Genomic DNA, 19899 nt, shown 5'->3' on the forward strand with positions numbered 1-19899 from the left:
ACTATCCCCCCACTGTTACCAATACCACCACCATTAATCCCACGCGTACACACGGAAGGCTCATCCTCATTGCTGTCATTTGCATTGCTGAGGCCCCTGGTAGCCCTATTGTTTTTAGTTACATCGTATTCACTGTCTATGTCGCTGCAGTCTATGTAAGGAATGGAAGAGCTGCTGCCTTTGTTTGCCCTGCAGGCTGGACCTGGGTTGAGGAGCTGCTGGTCCGGTGCTGATCCGGTGCCGTGGTGGTTCTGTCGGGACTGGGTCGGGTCTGAGCCCGGTGCTGCTAGTATATCGTGGAAGCCGTTGGCGTTGGACGTTGCGGTCGGCGGCTCATCAGAACCGTTTGAGTCGGCTCTGTGGCCCAGTCTGGCCGAGTCGGGCTGGTCTGCTAACGGGACAGACATGGCACTCTGTGGGCGAGGGAGGGAGAGAGGGAAGAGAGGGAAAGAAGGAGGAGAGAAAGGAGGGGTAGAGGTGGAGGAGAAGCAGAAGAGAGAAGATAGAAATAGAACTTTTTTAACCCTTGTTTAACCAGGTTAGATGACTATGGCTACATTCCTTTTTACCAGGCAGATTGACTAAGAATGCATTCTTACTTAAACAGGATTACTGATTTCAAACACATTCTTATTTACAGCAACAGCCTGGGGGATGAGTTGCAGAAAGAGGGAGGGATGCACACATTCACACACTCCTCCAGGGAGCTGCCCAGAACAACCACAGTATTGTACTGCTTGCCACAGAGCAGCTCCACATTGAGACAGAGAGAGATATAGAGAAATGATAAAAATAGACAAAGAGAGTGTGTGAAAGTGTGCAACCCTTACAGGGAGAAAAAAGAAAGAGACAAGTAAAAGTAAAAGACTAAGTGAATTAATGTTACTGTGCACATGGTTAATGCACAGGTTTATCAATATCAGAATGATCATAATGTCATGAAATAATAGTGCTTGTTGGTGTTGACATGTGTGTTACCTCTTTTGGCACTTGCGAGCGGAAGGAAGACGACTGAGGAGACATACTGCTATTGGACAGTATCTTACTGTGCTTCCTGGAGAGGAGAGGGGACAGACCAGTGGTCAAACCATGTGCAACCAATCAGGATACAGAGACATCTGATTACTTGTTTGTGTCCATGCTACTAACTGTGTGAATTGTTTAGAATGTATTGGATGTTGGGTAGGTTGAGTCTGCAGTCTGCACATGCAAATGCATTTTGTTATTCAGATACAAAATTCACAAAATCACATTAGGTGCTAACAATTTACTGAAACCTCCTGCCTTATTTAAGCTACTGTTGTCAGATTTTGTACATAAATGCATCTTATCCTGAGAATAAGAAAATATATTTTTCCAGATATTGTACATTTTAATTGTTGTTACCTGCCTAAGAGGGGTGCTGTGTGATTGGTGGGGGACAACATATTTGCTGTATAATTGTTTCCGTTAAGATTTACCCATTAGTGTTTTTCAAAGCTTTCACTAATTTGTTGTCAAAGGGTCATACTGTGATATACAAATGAATGTACATACAGAGGCATACCCTGGCCAATACACACACATGCACACACACACAAATATGCATGCTCGTACGGAAAATCAATATCTTTATCTATTTAGTGAGGTCTATTGTTGTGAGTCGACATTTGCATCTTTGCCTCGAGCCAAATGGGGGCTGAGACAACTTGACATTCAAACACCCAATCAGAAGGAGGCAGCTTCACCTTTCAAATGGAACCTTCTTTAACTCTGAGTCTTTGACATAATCGATGATCTGCTTCTGGGTTCGACCACTGCAGGCACAGGACACAGGGAGAGAAAAGCACGACAATGAAAAACAAATGAAAGGCAAAAGCATATTATATTTAAGTCTTCCCTTTCCTCTCTTTACCCTTCCTCTCCTTTCCCCCCATTCCTTTCCTTTCTTTTCCTTTCTTCTCCTTCCCCTCTGTCTTCTCAGTCCCAGTGGCTTTTACCTGAACCTGAACGAGGAGCCCCTGGTGAAGAGGACGGGCTTGGGTTTGGGCTTGGGCTCCTCGAAGAGCCTGAAGAAGGCGTGGTACTCTACGCAGATCTTCCAGAAGACTTTGCAGCAGTCCCTGCTGGCCATGGCAAACTCCAGCGTGTCATGGTGGGCGTTCTGCTGGAAGATGCAGAGACAGACGTGAGTATAGACGGAGGGAGGAAGAACGTAAGGAGGAAAAGAAGGAAGGAAAGAAGGAAGGAAGAAAGTGTCATATGGACTTACAGTGGGGTCTGCTCTCAGCTTGATTAGGAACCTCTTGCGTTTGAAGCTGAGCTTGCGAATCTTGGACCAGTTGAAGGCGTTGATCTTTGTGTACCCCTGCATGGAGGGAGGACAGGACGACAGGCTGCTTAACATTCAGGAAACACTCACCATTATCATCTTACAAGGGGAAACAATGAATTGGACAGGCTGGGGAACAGCCTTCAAATGGAAAATGAACATTTTATTTCATCTTTACAGAAATGAGCTGTTTCACTTTGGCATCTCTCCTCCTCCTTATCATTTCTGCTGCTGGCATTTTCAACCTAAGAGTATTTCCAAGGATACATTAATACTAATAATACAATAATATAACCTACACGCCCTACAATGTGTATTATTTGATGAATAGAAATCCAAGACACACATATATGGACGTTTTAGCTCCTGCCATGTCTTACTCAGCCCATTTGGGCCAATAACTCAGCAGAAACTAAACAAAACAGCACATTCTTCTCCACTTGGTAAGACGTTGCCAAGTTTGGGTGGAGGCTCACCGCAAAACCTCCTGAACTAATTAAGCAAGTTGTCATATCAGCTACATTTTCAACATCCTAGCAATCTTTGAACACTTGTGAGAAAAATCATGGCAAAGGATTTGTGCAGACAGGTCCAAATTGGGGTCAAATCTGGTCAACAGAGGCTGCATCTTTTTCTCTGGTAGAATGTTTCCAAACATAACCTTATAAACTGAGCTAGGTGCCAGAAATTGTCAAGTCAGCTATGAGGGTTTAAACAAGGCATGCCCTTCATTATAGCATGCAATGCAGTATAATGCAATGCTTACTGAAGCTACGCTGTAGCAACTATATTTAAACTTGAAAATGCAGTTAAATAGCTCTCTGTGACCGTGTCTCAGTTTTTGTTTCAGTATTCACTCAGCAGTGGTGGCAAACCACAGCAAGAAAAACCCCAAACAAGGATTAACCCACCGTTTAGAATTTACTGCTTTTATGGTAATAAATATCCGTTTTCATAACTGTTTAAGTGCTACAACCTGTTTAAGTAACTTAAAACCACAACCTGTACTAGGATCAAAACTAGACCCAAACAGGAACAGACATGGAATCAGAACCACAATAACCACTGCTACAAAATGTAGCACTGCTACAATATGTATACCACTTATCCAGAAAGCATTAAACACTCCTCTGGATTTCATAATTCAGATCTGACTTATCAAACCTAGAAACTGTCTCTGGAAAAAGTAATCTTTAAGCAAAACCATTGTAGAGTTTAAGGTAAGTGGTTACATCTGTTATTTCTGAAAAAAGATTTTTTAGGTGTTACCTGGAACACCAGCACCCCGGTGTGAGCCACAGACCAGGCTGAGTTTAGTGCCCTCGCGGTCCTTGGCTGGGTGCAGGCGAACGCCATACATCTCCAACCGCCGAGCGATTTCCAGCAGCTGGTAGTCTGACTCTGCTGGGGTCTGTCCCTGTGGAGGAGAGAGGGATCAATCAATCAATCAATCAATCAACCACCCAATCAATCAGCAGCCAGTCATCCAATTCCTTTTAAATAAAAGCAGAAACACAGCTAACGAAATGAAAACATTTAAACAATTATGTAAAAAAATTTTCAAACCAATATCTCTAATCCATGAAGGAGGGATCAATCAATCAATCAAGACAACCGACTAATTTTAAAGCTTTGCACAACATAGATAAAACAAACAAATTTGAACAATATTGCTTGCCTATTCTATTATTTCTACCTTTACTCTATTCCTGAGAGGGTTGCCATATTCCATCATTCTATTCTTATGCATCTCTACTCTATTATTTCAATTTTTTATCTATTTAATTCTTTCTATCTCTATCCCACACTACTCTGTTGGCTTGTAGATAAGGTGGCGAGTGCTGATGTTTGCATCTCCATCTGTTCAACAACAACTCCAATAATCTCTCAAACCAGCCATAGGTGGGCACTAGGGACTGTTACCATAGCAACAACCACAGTGATTATTTTTTTGGCATACTGTGCCAAACAGTATGTCAACATTTAAGCAAATCACTATTCTCAATCAAGTGGTGATCTCTCATTGTTTGCATGTACCAATAGCAACAAAAAGGTTAGATGTGACCCGTTCTAACTGTATTTTTACATTAATAATTAATAAATAATTAATAAATGTACCATAGATGGGGAGACAGCAAAACATATACAGTATAAAAATACACCACAGGATCAGAAGGCAGTGCCCAATGTGGGTAAAAACAAATCGGCCACAAAAAGGTTTGTTTCCTCACAAATCTGAAAATAGCTTCCTGTTTCCTGTATAGGCTGCTGAATTAGCCACTTCCTTCCTGTGTTGGCCAGGGGAGGGGATGGGACTGAAGAGGGGGGGGGGGATGGAGCCCACCAAAAGAGAATGGGTATGTGGTGCAGTGTGAGGGTGAGATGGTGCAAGGCTGCCTCAAAGCCACTGTGATATACCAAGATAAATGATCAACAAGTCAGCGGTTTGGTTTTCAGCTTACATCTGTGGTTAAGAGAGCGTTTAGAGGATTTTACATCTCCAGAGATGCTGGAACAAAAAGGAGGAAAAGTATCAAGTTGTCCTGTTCAGAAAGCCCCAGGGCACAGGCTGAAGCCTGAGATACACTGCTGTGTAAATCACTGCACCTTCATTTGAGGAAATGTATTTGTCATATATTTTGAAATCGTGGTATGGAAAGAGTGTGTGCGTATGTGTGTGTGTGGTCCCAGAGGCATACAGGGCGTGCCAAGTGCTATGTTTGTAGATAGCCACCTCTGTGGGTGAGAAAGATTAGATTTGTGTGTGTGTGTGTGTGTGCGTGTGTGTGTGCGTGTGTGCACATCCGAGTAACTGTGGATAAAGAGATAAACATCTCTTTAGAGACTTATGGGTTGGGTGTAATGTTTGTATGTGTGTGTGCATATTTGGTGAATAAACAGATAAACATCTCTGTGGGTGAGACTTATAGTTGAGGTGTGTGTGTGTGTGTGTGTGTGTGTGTGTACGTGTGTGCGTGTGTGCGTGTGTGCGTAAAACCATCTCTGCTGGCACCTTCCAGCTTTGAGCTGCCCACAAACTGATCCCCAGTCACAATAAGCCACAGGTCAGTATTATTTTTCATGGTGAAATAATCTTGGCCAAGAATTTCCATGTAAACAGTGTTGCCATGGTAATAATCACAATTAGCTGAAAAATTGCCATTAGTGCCAACACAGTAAAAATCAATGCAGTACAGGTTCTGCAATGTATAAACACATTTTATTAAGTATAGAAGTATATCTAATTCTTTACATAAATCTTTAACATTTGTACATCAAACACTGTATTGAGCAATACTATATATGTATACATATAGTGTATTATATATACTGTACATTGAACATTTTTATTATATGTAGAGGCACATTTAATGTTTGAATCTGTACACATTTGTACATTCAACACTGTGCTGAAAATACAGTAGCTTTTGTCCCATTTAAATAATTAATTTGAATTCATATGCAGTGACATTACCAAGTGTTTTAACCACCATGTGTAGTCAAACTGGTCTACCGTCCTCGTGCCCTCTGGAAGCTGAATTTGTGTCCATGTGAGTCTTTGCATGCAAGCTTGTGTGTGTGTGTGTGTGTGTGTGTGATAACTCACACATGCTTGCGGTGGCAGTCAGTGATCTTGTCCCTGAGGGCGTCCTGGTCTGGCAGGTACTTATTGTGGAGGAGATGCTGCCAGCTCTGGGTCTCGTCATAGTCCCCGATCTCCGCTGGTGGATGCAAGGAGAGGGAGTGAGAGAGAGAGGGAGAGAAGAGAGGAGAGGTGTAATGTTTAGATGTTGGAGATAGAATGTAATATTTATTTGGGGGGGGGGGGGGGGGAATGAGGAGAAAGGGTCGAAATGAGTTGGGCAGAGAAATACGGAAATAAGGTGAGGTGAGGTGTTACATAGGAGAGATAGAGGAGGGAGGTTAAGAGAAGACGAGAAAAAGATGTAGAGTGATGAGGAAATGAGGGCAGAGGAGGGATGGAGAGAGTGTAAAAAGCAGAGGACATGAGTGAGAGAGTAAGGAGAAAAGGTAGAGACTGCACCCTTTGATCTCTGTTCTATTAATTCCATCTCTGTTCCAGTTCATTCCTTCTACCTCATTTCCGCTCCACTTCATCCCATTCTATTCTATTGTAGCTCAGGTGGGGTGTGCTGATGTTTGTGTCGCCATCTGCTCAATATCACCAACAATACAACCATACTGTACCAGCCATAGGTGCACAGACGCAGCGCTGACCGTTACCATGGCAACCAAGCGATATTCTTTAGCATGCTGTGCCGCAGCCTGCCGCTGTCTGCATGATTGAATCAAAATCCAGAAATCCTATATCGTCCACATATGCCGCAGAATAATAATGTTTCCAGAGATAAACAGGAATGAGCAGGTGCGGGACGGTCAAAGATCACAAATGGAAGATAGCGGTCGGCTGAAACGCTCCCATGCGGCCGTTCAGTTCATTCAAATATCCTGCAAAATATTATTGGTTCTAGATGTAAGGAGATATGGGTGCTTGATGTAACTGACAGCATTGTAAAATAAATAAAGAGGGTCAAGGCAATTGTTTCTTGAATAAGCCACAAAGGGAGCATTTGTTGTGTGTGTGTGTGTGTGTGTGTGTTGCACTTACACTGAATGATGTGGGAGACCATGAGAGCAGCACTGGTGTCGTTACAGATGAGACGACCACAGGCCAGGTCATGTTTAATCTGAAGGGCAAACAGATACCTGGAGAAAGAGAAAGAGACAGAGTGTGTGTGTGTGTGTGTGTGTGTGTGTGTGTGTGTGTGTGTGAGTGAGAGAGAGAAAGAAAGAGAGAGAGAGAGAGAGAGAGAGAGAGAGAGAGAGAGAGAGAGAGAGAGAGAAAAGGAGAAAGAGAGGGGGAGGGAGAAGGTAAAAATGTCAGAAGGGAAGACAGAAAGGGGAAGGTAATTAGGTTAATGCACAGCCTATAAACTCAACAGCTAACAATGTTAAAAGCCATTCAATTACCCTCAAACTGTTGGCACGCACACACACGCACACACACACACACGCACACACACACACACACACAGCTGATACTATACTTCCATTGACTTAAATCATTCCCTAATTGAGAAAATGTCCTCAACAGTTGTTTTCTGTTAATCATGATACTATAGGCTACTTAAAGAGAGCTCTGGACCTCATAAGTAGAGTTACCCCTGACACACACATACTCTCACACACACACACGCGCACACACACACACGGCATGCACATGTTGCTAGGTCATGATGCTGCACTTCAGTCTGAAAACGGCAGAGACAGCGCCATAAAGTGGGGTAGTGTGTGTCAGTGCTAAGACTGTAGTGCATTAGGACAGCTGGTCTCAATCAAAACCTACTATCAGCTCAAAGACAACACAATGTGATTCAGCACACACACACACATACACATACACACAGAAGCACACATACTTGCATAATAAGATACATACACAAGAACACGCAAATAGAAACCCACACACAGCATTGACTCAAACATTATTGGAAGGACTCGTCATATGTTTTAGGGTAACAATGAAGGGAATGAACACACACATACACACATACACACACACACACACACACACACACTTCAGTCAGTAAAAGGTTAGAATTCACCAGAACAAATTCCATTTTTCCCACATGAGTTTTTTTTTAAACACAGACCTACGAAGGTCTCTACTTATAATGACAAAGTGTAGACTGGCTGCCAGAGGCACATATTAAGAGCGCAAACGTGTGTGTGTGCGGGTGTGTGTGAGTGTGTGTGTGATTAATGGTCCACAGCACCTTTTCATGTGACATCCAATCCAACCTTTTTATAACTGCGTGATTACCTCTGTAATAAAGTTAATGAGGCTTCAGTGAGTTTCACTATCCCTCCATTTTAGCCTGGAGTGAGAGAACGCCATGCAATTTTTAGAACAGCACACCAATTTAGAGTGAAATAATTCATGCTAATTCAAACACTTTGTTATGGAGAATGGTACTTCGCTATGGTTGACTTTTAGAGTGTCATTGTATTAGTAGCGCTGAGGGGAAAAAAAAACCCCCAAAAAAATGCAGCCAAACCAAAAAGGTTGGAAAACGAGCACAAGTGGAAATTCAAGTCAAAGATCAATTACACAGCTTCACGGATTATGATCCAAAACCTCTTTCCTGTTTTACTTTAAATTCAGAACTACATGTGCACCTTGGAAAGAATTCACCTATATAACTCGGTGAGTCCACATTGCCTGAACCACAATGTTAATAAGGTAAGCAGCACTTTGTCAGCGCAATATCTGTCTCTCCATCCATCCATCTGTCTGCCTTTCTGATGTGTCGGGCTCAACCGATATGGGTTTTTGAATGCTGATACCTTTGGACAGCCGATATTTTGAGCCAATATCTAAGATGGTTACACCCTGACCATGCCAGAAAAATCCCCAAAAAAGGATTTAGGGTCTCTTCCATTGTATTCTTGGCAGGGTGGGAAAGTATTTAGAACACGGGACACTAAAACTCTCCACTGAAACCAACACTCATGAAAATGAAGGAGTGAGGCAGGTTTTATTGCAGGTTTTACAGACGAAGCTGACGACTAAAATAATCTCACCTCCATCATATTGGCGGTGACAACACCGACTGGCCAGATTTTTATTATAAGGCCAATATTGAAAACAAATCTTCCCTCCATCCGTCCATCCATCTGGCCTGTCTATGCCCACAGTCCCCATCAAAGGAAACGTTGATGGCAGTGGAGCGCTCTGACAGCAAAACAAAAGGAAAAGAGGCTGTGTGCCCGCTTCCTGTTTAGTGCTGGAGTCAGCAGGCTCCCTCCAAGGCAAGACGGGTTCAGTGGAATACACTGGCCAACCGAGAGGCTCCGCAACGTCAATGGAAAATATGTACAACATTTTGAAGTGGCGATTATATTTTGTCATGATATTAAGTCTTTTGTTTTCAGTCTCAAGAGACCCCATCAAGGATAAGAGGCACTATGCACACTTCCTGCTTGGCGCTGGTATCTAGTAAATCTAGCTGGGCAGCTGGGAGGAAAATGGGAAAATGTGGTCTTAAAGGTTGAATCATCCTCCCTCTTGTTTTAGTTATTTTGGTCACATGATGCAGAATGGTGCCGCAGCTGGAACTGGAGATCCTGAAGGAGCTGAGACAAACAAAAATACGACTAGGGCTAGCTCTAGCTCTGACGTTTCAAAATGGGCTTAAAATGATCTGGCTCGCTTGTACTTGACTAAACTGATCAAAAAGGCAGAACAGATGGCCACTGACACCTCACACCCTCTAAACCAGGAAGTAAAACAAGACTGTGGTGAAAGCTGGCAACATGTGAACAATCACCCTATCACATATACAATGCACTGATGTTGTACAATGCCACTGTATCCTACAAAGCATTTATTTTGTTGTATATCATCATTTTAGAATGATTGCTAAAATAACAAGTTGACTGGCTATCTGACTGTAATTATGAGTATTTTATGTTGCACAACAAAATGCCTCATTGAGGACATTACACCTTACTAATCTAACCTTTAAATGATAACACAGTGATAAAGAGGTTTCTCTGGAAAGAACTGATTTTCTGAGATGACTCAAACATCAACATACACCCTCAAGAGTAACAAAGTTAAGTCTTTTTTCAGAGTAAAATCCCTAGTTTCCAAAACCACGGGACGAGACCCAGTAGTGGTCAGGGCCTTAATCTGATTGGTCCTTGTGACAAGAACAACAGATGTTTTCATGAGCGTGTTTCCCAGATGAGTGACTACATTTCTTGTTTGGGTCCAGGGAAAAAACCCTCTCATGAAAAAGATTTTTCCCCCCTTTGATGTCTTGGTATGTGGATATGAATGTGTTATAAATGGTAAGCGGCTGACCAAGTAAAACAAAAGAGTGAGACCAAAAAAGAAAAAGTACGAGAAGAGATGCAAACATATTGTTTAACAAGGCCTCTGATTTTTGTTTGGATTCAGCTGTAAACCATAAATGGTACTTATAAATCTGTCTGGGCCCGCTTGAAGGACTGAAAACACTCTGGCCAGAAACAAAACCAGAAGAAAAACAAAATGTCTTTTAATTTAAGAAGTTCAGTGTTTTTTTTCTTCTTCTTCTTCAGATAGGTGTGGTTTTTGTGTCATGAAGACCTACCGAGTCAGCTCCTCCATGAGCTGCGTGTGGTCGGGAGGGAAGAACTTCACCACGAACCGAAGGATGGTGTTTTTAGGCCCTGAAGGAGAGAGGAGAGAGGGAAGGAGAGAGAGGGAGGGGAGGATGCAAAGAGAGGCAGGCGGGATGAGAGAGGATGATACAGTAGAAGACAGAAAGAAGGCAGAGAGAGATAAGTTTACAGCCATTGTTGGCTGATTGTCTCACATAATCCTAAAAAAGTCCATCTGTGAATAACGCTTACCAAATGAGTATAATTCAGATTCACTAAGTGTGATTCATTGTCTCATTGCATAGGATATCGAATGGATTCATTTCCTAAGTGCTATATATCCATTTTGGCAAAAAGAAAATGCCTGAGGTTCATTCAATATCTCTTAAATATAGAGGATCCAGACTACTATGCTTTAAAAAGAACCACAGTATTTGCAGTCAAATTGGCAAGATTACGTGTCACTTATGTTAAATGGTAGAATCAAACAATTGAATTATCTTTCCAGCGGACTCAACAGCATAGCAACAACAGACACGGTGTGTTTAATGGTTTGATGAGCAGAGCGTCTGTGAGCTACTTACGTCTGATCTGTTTCAGTGTTGGCTTCAGCAGATCCAGCCACACCTGTGGACGACAGAGCACAACGTCGCTGTCTGAAACCCTGTTGTCTAATTAATGTGGTCTGGTTTAGTTTTGTAGAGTGTATAGTTCAATAGAGCACGGCATAAAACCCTGCCAGGGTTATGGGTAGCGCTGCACAATTACTCACGTATTAATAATCTTATATCACGATTTTAGTTTCCACAAAGATTGATTGAAGATGATTGTAGAATACTGGTATATTTGCAAGAATGGAACATTTCACAAATCATTGATCACATGATCACAACATGTAGCAATATAATTGGGATTCTCATTTTAGCCATTATCATGCAGCTCTAGTTAATTGCTCCTCCAAATGGTATACACTATATAAATGGCATATATAAAAATGACCATTGGTGCTAACATTCTAGCTCAATGTATCAAATGCTTTGCAGATAAATCCTCCTATAAAATGAGGAAAACTCTGTCCTTCTGTCGGTCTGTCTGCATCCATTTTGCTCCTCAATGGGTTGGCCAATCAATCTGAAACTGCACATGGGCATTGAGCATTAGCATAGGCAGGGACTGACGAAGCTGATTTTCCCATTTTCCCAAATTGACGCTGTTTATGCGCATTTTTGGCAAGTCTGCACGTAGTTGTGGTGCACGCATCCCCGGGTATGGACTAGTATAAGGTAAACATCCCAGAGTCATCCAACAGCTCTACTAGTACTCTATCTAGTGGCTTTCAGCAGTACCAATTATGACTAGGCTTCAAGGAAATAACAGCTACTCAGTGTATTTGTGTAGCCAAAGATTTTCCTGTGTGTGTGTGTGTGTGTGTTGACAACTTCATCATTATTTCATAAGCTTTAAGTCATCTGTTCCACCAGTCCACCTCAAGGCAACTCCTATAATGCCTGAGGCTTTTTGGGAGTGTGTGTGTGTGTTTGTGTACATCTACGCATGTATGTGTGTGTGTGTGTGTGTGTGTGTGCGTGTGTGTGTGTGTGTGTGTGTGTTGAGAGGTAAATGGACCACTCCATCTTTCCTCTTTCTGTAAGACCCGGGCTCTCCGTCCTCCTCGTGCTACAGTTTCCTTTTAAACTAGCCTCTTCCTAACCAGAGGGAGTTTAAAGCCAGCAGATGCTGACTGCCAAACAGCTGCAGAGGCAGAAGCTTCCGCAGACTGCAGTACAGTACAGCACATGCAGACCGGCCCCCGGCACCAAGTGTACGAATTATTAGATCCACCTGCTCTTTCCATGAAATAGGCGGAACAAGTGAATCCAGGTGAAGGCTATGATCTTACTGATTTCAGCTATTAAATCCACTTAGATGTGAGTTAAAAGGAAGATAGTTTAAAGAACGATTTTTAAGCCTTGGCATAAATCAGATAATGATTGTCCAAAAACAGGGGTGCAACCCAATATTATGAAGGTGGTCCTAATGTTCTGTACACTGCACCTGTGTACAGGTAAGTACAACGAATCGTAGATAATCTTATTTCATGATTTTATGTTTACACAATTAGGATAATAATCGTGTATTTCTCCGATATTGAAGTGTTTGTTATATTTTCATTTCCCCTGAGAGTCCCAGTGTGGTATATCAAGCGCTTCCATTACGTGTGAACAATCACAACCTTTGAATAGACAGGAAAATCCTTCTCCCGAGTCTGAAAGTGAAAAAGTGTTTTAGTTCCTAAAAGTGGGTCAGCGTCTGTCATGTAGAGATACTTTGGTTTTAAACCAGATGACGACAAACAAGTACAGACTCTGTGCAAAGTTTGCCTCAGAATTGTAGCTGTGCCCTGAAGTAAAGTGGTAATTATATGTTATTTGAATTCTGTAAATAAGGACCATGACAAGAGTAAGACAGTAGAGTGAAAACAAGAGTTTCTAGCTGCTGCTACTTTAAGAAACACTGCACTGAAAAAAGTGAGTGAAAATACATGTTAAGGTGCAAAAGTGCAAGAAAATAATTGTTTTCTGAAACCAAGACAAAAACTTGTGGTTAATAATCATGATCACGGTATTTAGCAACATAATCGGGATTATTATTTTCGCCACAACCGTGCAGCCCTACCCCTGTCTACTTTTAAACCACCATCTGCAAATTGAAGGGTAGCATAACAGAAACCATAATAATTTCACTGTTTGTGTGTGTGTGTGTGTGTGTGTGTGTGTGTGTGTGTGTGTGTGTGTGTGTGTGTGTGTGTGTGTGTGTGTGTGTGTGTCTCACCATCATCTTGCGCTGGTCCTGATACTCCAGCCCAAAATAGTCTCCCTCCGCCAGGTTGAGATGGACACAAACCAGGTCAAACAGCACCTTGCCAGGAGAACGTTGCTGGGGAAAGAAGAACAGAAGTGGAAAGACAAATTAGGTTATATTAGAATAGAGAGGAGAACAGAGGAGAGGAGAGGCGAGGACAGGAGAATAGATTAGAATAAAGTAGAGTAGAGGCCACTGTGTCAAACACCACCTAATCAGGGGAGTGCTGCTAATGGAATGGAAGGGTTAGATAGCAACAATGTCTTTTTTAGAGGTTATTTTTAAGTGTTTTACTTTATTAGATATCACACAGTGGAGAGAAACGGGAAAGTTAACAGACAGAGGGGAAGTGATGTGGGTCACAGGCAGAGAGCCAGCCAGAACTGAGCCATTTCATAGGCTCAGCTCACTAAGTCATCACAACACCCCACATTGTCTTTAACATTCACTTTCACACTCCCTGCTTGTTAGTCCTGCCAATAACACTGCTTTGCAAAAAGCTCAGATTAAGGGAATACACTGACATTATGAATATTAGTTAATCATTTTTCTCGACCAGACACTTGGGACAAAGTTTCTACATTTGTCCTTTAATTTCCCTAACTGACATGTTAGTATCGTTTAGAATTGATCATTATTTCCAAATGTAACTGATTTCAAATGGGATTAATGAAAAGTGCAGGAGATGGGAAAAGGAAGGCAAATAGAGAAAAGTAAATCAAAAACTGCTGATTGGCAGATGCTGTTTCGTTAACCCCTCTCTAGTCCCCTCTAACGAGCCTCTCCTCACTTAACGAGCTAATGACCTCTGACCCTGACGTGAGGCTTAGGGTTCAGGTTTGGGGCTAATGAACCGCTGGAGGCCAAGGCTCAGCTGGTGGTAGCACTCAAAAACACCCACCTTGCCTCAGGAAAAATGTTTGTGTGTGTGTGTGCTGTGTGTTTACCAGCTATACTGCTACAATGGCATCAGCTGCACTCTGTCTAATGATGTAGCTACCTGGTGCTGGCAATACAGCGTGTGCACCAGTGTTTCTATATTCAGTCAACAGTCAGAATATTACCACCACCACCACTGCTGCTGAAAGAAACATGAAAATGAGACTGGCACTCTAATTTAGTCTCTCTCCTGCCAGAACACAAACAAGAATTCCTTCATGATATTGTAAACACCTGAATAACCACACAGCCCTTCCACAAGTATAAGAACCGAGACTGGAGCCAAAACCGAGACAGACGTGCAACTAAACCCAAAATTAGCCCCAACTAATTTTCTCCCAGGCACTTAAATCAAAACGGCACCACCCTCTCAGTCTGCAGAGCCTCTGAAGGGTCACAGCATACTATTATATATTAAGAAGGTCTGAGGCGGCTCAAGTCAAGTTAATATGCAGCTATGATGACACGCATTCCTTCCTTTGACACTCACACACACACATACACACACACAGAGTCAACTGTATTGCACAAGTATACATCACAAGTACGCAGACACACACGCACATGCACAAAGAGACAGACACAGACACAGACACACACACAGATGAATAGTCTATCTTGGGATCTGGCTCAGTACAGCTGTACTGTAAACACTCACATAACTTCATGCTTCACTGCTGAAGAAGGTCTTATCCACCCAACATCAGGAAAGGTGTGTATGTGTGTGTTTATTTTGAAAGATACTGTCATCATTATTATTATTATTATTATTATTATTATTATTATTATTATTATTATATATGAATGAATGACTGTTCTCAACTTCTCAATACTACTAATACTGTGATACATGATTAGACACATGTAAATATAACAGTCTTAGTCTTCCCTCTGGGATAAATAAAGTACCCATCTCTTCCTATTAGTACTAAAACATACTTGGTTATGTCCACTGTTACCCATCAAAATCTCCCCAGACAGCTAGACAGTAGGTAAGACCACATCAATCATCACACTGAGCAGAACAAAACTGTGCGATGAGCAGCAGACAGAGACTAGGCCAGAAGTTGTAAAGCAATACAACCACTTTTTGTCAAATAATCTCTTTGATCAACTATTGGGCAATAACTGTCTGGGTAGTGGTGTCACCCCTGTGGGTTTAGTATTTAGAGTGCTACAGTACTTTAAACATACAAGCACTTTTGAAAAGCATGTAGGCTACTGGAGTGAACCACATGCTGTAGATGGAAAGGCAAAGAGGGAGAGAGTCAAGAAGAGAGAAAGTGCAGAGAGGGAGCGAAGATAAATGAGGAGGAGAGGAATCAGAGCGGTGAAGACCAAGGTGTGAGCCAAGTCTGTCACCATCTGGCTACCGTGTGTGTGTGTGTGTGTGTGCGTGTGCGTGTGTGTGTGTCCATCTGTTTCCGTGTGGTCAGTCTGTCTGTGAGGCCCAACTGACACACCCACATACACACCTACACTCACACACACACACTCTCGCTACCCTGTCGCCCAGAAACAATGGCAGCTGGGAACCGACTACAGTAGGTCAGTTATTCTGCATCCTGTCGTCACATAATGAAGATAAAGACATTCTTAGTGTCTGCGATTGTTTGTGATACTGCCCTATTGGTTTGGATGGGTGTTTGATAAGCTGATTGGCAAACTGTATGACATCCTGTATGTGTTTGAAAGAGGGTGATGAGGGGAACGGATGAAAAGCTGAGAGAGAGGAAGGAAGGAGATTGAATGACTGGCTGGCTGGCTGGCTGGCTGGCTGGCTGGCTGGCTGACTGATTGACAGATCTTGTACAAAGCCCAAGGATCTCTTGGTTTGGACACGATCCAACTGGGCTGTGGTAATCTTGGCTGAGTGGAGGAGAGGAGGGAACGGGAGAGCAGTCGAGTGGTTAGAACAGAATCCGAGAGCGGCCCGGGTTAGAGGGCAGGAAAGGAGGAGACAAAGGAGAGGAGAAGAGGAGTGGAGAAGAAAAGAGGAGAGATAAATAATAAAGAAAGGCCTCCTGTCTTGCTACTGCCCCACCCGTCTCTTTCTTTCTTTTCTTCCTTCCTTCCTTCCGTCCTCAAGTAGCAGCCTCACCCATTATATTAGTTCCATCCTCTCTATTGACTCATGTCAAAACCAATTTTCTCCCTTCGTCTTTGACTCTGTTTGATCTGCCTGTTTGTACACACTTGTTTGTGTAAAATAATTTGGGCCGTCTGCTCTGTGTTCCTTTGGGTTTTTTTCTTGTGCAGCACTTTGGCCAACAATGCTTCATAAATAAACTTGACTTTTCTAAGAGAAGCATTCTCATATGGAAAAAACATGTCCAACTCCAAGAACATGGAGTCCAAGAAAACAATGTCGGTCTTGGATGAGGAACGAGACTGACATAAGAAACACACAGCACACCCTGAGACAGAAGGGGAGATAGCCGAGTTTGGTTTTTACAGATTTGACAGATTGAAGAATGACTTCCAGATTTAAGAACAGACTTAGGTTTGCTGTCTGATGAACTGACTGACAAGCGAACTGACAGAGTGATTGGCACCCTGCGTGTGTTTATCATTTGCCATATGCCCTCCATCCTTTTTTTCCCCTTTCTTTAACTTAGACATTAATTGCAGATTTACTTGACTAAGGAAAGGGTGAGAGAGAGAAAGAGAGAGAGAGAGAGAGAAAGAGAGAGAGCGAGAGAGAGAGAGAGAGAGGGGGGGGGTTGAGTGAGTGAGTGAGTGAGTGAGTGAGTGAGTGTGAGAGTGAGAGAGAGAGAGAGAGAGACAATGGGATGAGGGATGGGACCATTTATCCGTTTTTTTGGATGCACACTTCCCTTTAATTTCAAGCCAATATCACTCATTTCCCTGCACTCATTTTGTGTTCCTGATCAAACTCCTGAATGGGAAAGGAGGAGACAAGTGAGGTGGGAGGCTAGGGAAGGAGTGATGAGGATGAGAGGGAACGGCGTAATGGCAGTGAGTAGGAGAAATGAGAAAGATTTGGAGAGCGGGGTGCAACGGGTTATCTTGTACAAGAACTTCAAGAGACCAAGGCAGAATTCCAAGTATGTTTTGGACACAAGCAATTTCCTTTAATCAGCAAGCTCCTCTCCAACATCTACAGTCCATCTGCACGCCGTGCATTGGGGAGATATTGCATTCCTCCTCAAGTAATACAAGACACTGGAATGCAGAAGAGAATGCCATTGAGGGAGTGGTGGTGAAACACTTAAAATCTAATACCACTTACAATAACACTGCCATTGCCAGCCTCACCAGAACATGATGATGTGTCACCCTGTAGGCTTACTGTATCTCCTTACAGCTGTCCACAAAGACTAAACACCTTCACTCACACATTCTCGGGTTCATAAAATCAACTACAGCTTTTATTGGGACCAAAAATTCAAGCGCAGCCTGACATGAACCTGACAGCGTCTAGTTTGAAGCCTACACCCCGACAGCATTTCATGAGCCTGGATCGGGTTTTGCTGGCAGGAAAAATACAAAAAATATAAAATTATAACCTGCCTGCTACTTCAATCTTAGTTTTTGGAGTGAAAGCTTACATTTAACCCAAACTGTAATTGGCATTAGTCATGCTTGTGACTTGTAAAAAGAAGTCTTAATGAAAAGGTGAGACCGACCAAACCCTGGGAAGCAATGGAAAGCAAGATCCCAACCCAACCTTAACCCGACAGGCGCGGTCAAATTCAGTTCTTTTTGGGCATTGAATCAAACCTCTAAAAACAACATGGCTGGCCAAATTCACTGAAAACGGTCAACACAGTGATGAATGACGATGGATTCAATCTTCAAAGCTGTAGAGCAGAGAAAAAGCACAATGCGCATGAGCTGCAGTTGCTTTTATCCTTCACCCAGACCCTGGGAAAGCCCTTTCGAACCTAAAAATACCAAAGAGGACACATGAAGAAGAGTCAAAAGCTGTTATGAGCTTTGGTGACAGTTCAAAGTTCTGCTTGTAAGTTCTGAGGAGCATCGGTGCATGTGTCCAAATCTTTATGTAAGCTCAACAATGACAATATATGATTTTTATGGTATTTTGGTTTTATTGGATGGTTTTACAGTGGAGAGAGACAGGAAATATGCGAGAAAGAAACAGGGATGACATGCAACAAAAGTCCCAGGACACCCACATCCTGTTTTGGGCTTTGGACAAAATTACTTGTTAGAAGGACCAAGCACTGTATATCTTGTGAATGTTTCTCAGTGCCAGTAGAAAGAAGAGACTCATAATATTGTGTGAACCGCACAGACTGATGGTTGCACACCCACCTAGTGCCCTACAGTAAGAGGTCTAGGTTCCTGTCATCTGAGATAATACCTGTAATTTTCCACTCTGACCTTGACTTCAGCTCCTAATCCTCCTCCACAGTCAATCCACTTTGTAACATGCAATGGTCATGTCTTAAATGGTCAAAGGTCAAGGGTCGTCAAGCTATTATCATTCAGCAGTTCTGTGGGAAACTTGATTTCCAGCAGTTAGGCTCTTTTCTCTCTCCTACTTGACACTTTTTGCAAGAGGAAAAAGATGGGGGTCTGTAGGAAAAGAGGAATCTTCATTAGAAAAGGGACATGCGTAGTGTAATGGTTAGAGAGGCTGGCTTATACCTAAATAATTATAGTTGAAGGGCCCTTGAGCAAGGCAGTTAACCCCCAACTGTTCCAGTGGGGCTGCTTAGTGGCCAACAACAGAAGGAGTAACGGTATGAATGCGAAGCATGGTGAGCTGAAAAACAGTTAGTGTGCTCAGACAATTTTCTGGATAAGTAAAGGTTAAAAAAACAGACTGGTAAATAAAGGAAAAAACAACTTGAGTAACGGAAGGAGGGCTGTTTTGATGATCCAAACAGCCCAAGGCAAGCTGTGCAACGCAACTGTCAGACAGACAGTGTTTTCCATGGGTTTTAAAAAGGCTTAAGTGGTAATGTTTGTGATGATACCACAATATTAATATATTATATATAATATTGGAATAACAATATATTAGTCTACTAGACATTTTTAGGATCAGGGATACTTCACACTTGCTTTCACATTTACTTCTGTAGGCTTACCGATCAGATAGACTGAGCAATCACAGAGGTGAACCATCTAAGAGTTTAATAGGTAAGTAAAACTGCTTCCATGCACATCATCATTACTGAGAGGTTTAACCTCTCCTCAGGCTAATAGGGTGAAGCTAGCTTTATACCTCTTCCAGATTCCTAATGCGGATTAGCTGCCCTTGCTATTCATAAAACAAAGGGATATGATTGGGAGTGAATGCTAATTGCTATGCTAACAGCAGCTTACAAAAAACAACACCTCCTCCCAAGGTTCTCCTTGCATATTACACTCTTTGATCCACCTAAATCATTTTTGGACTTATTGAAAATGTTTAAGAGTCAATCACAGTCTTGCTTTGCTTTCAAATGACTTTCAGAACCATTGTATATATTCAGGCTTCTGAATGGCTTCATTAGCTTTATATTACCTACTAGAGGTTATGGAGTGAAAGACAGTTGTCTGGTCAGTGTTTCCACTATACAATGACCCAATAGTTTATTTGGGCAGAAAGAAACAGATAACCTAAATGATGAACCAAATAT

General features: G+C 42.3%; 1 protein-coding gene across 1 annotated transcript in view; it reads right to left on the reverse strand.

The window, feature by feature from the left end:
• The window catches only part of LOC139662583 (FERM, ARHGEF and pleckstrin domain-containing protein 1-like), a 70094-nt gene that overhangs the window by 23596 nt on the left and 26599 nt on the right, over positions 1-19899 (reverse strand). Inside the window, 12 exon segments of the mRNA XM_071541279.1 lie at positions 179-413; positions 979-1054; positions 1728-1796; positions 1980-2143; positions 2252-2347; positions 3581-3613; positions 3615-3728; positions 5915-6033; positions 6942-7039; positions 10474-10552; positions 11068-11110; positions 13316-13420. Of these exon segments, the coding sequence (XP_071397380.1) occupies positions 179-413; positions 979-1054; positions 1728-1796; positions 1980-2143; positions 2252-2347; positions 3581-3613; positions 3615-3728; positions 5915-6033; positions 6942-7039; positions 10474-10552; positions 11068-11110; positions 13316-13420 (1231 nt within the window).

The sequence above is a fragment of the Centroberyx affinis genome, unplaced genomic scaffold (genome assembly GCF_046629955.1).
Source record: "Centroberyx affinis isolate AG114_WGS23_722 - 3 ecotype Tasmania unplaced genomic scaffold, CSIRO-AGI_Caff_v1 ptg003849l_1, whole genome shotgun sequence".
Lineage (NCBI taxonomy): Eukaryota > Metazoa > Chordata > Actinopteri > Beryciformes > Berycidae > Centroberyx > Centroberyx affinis.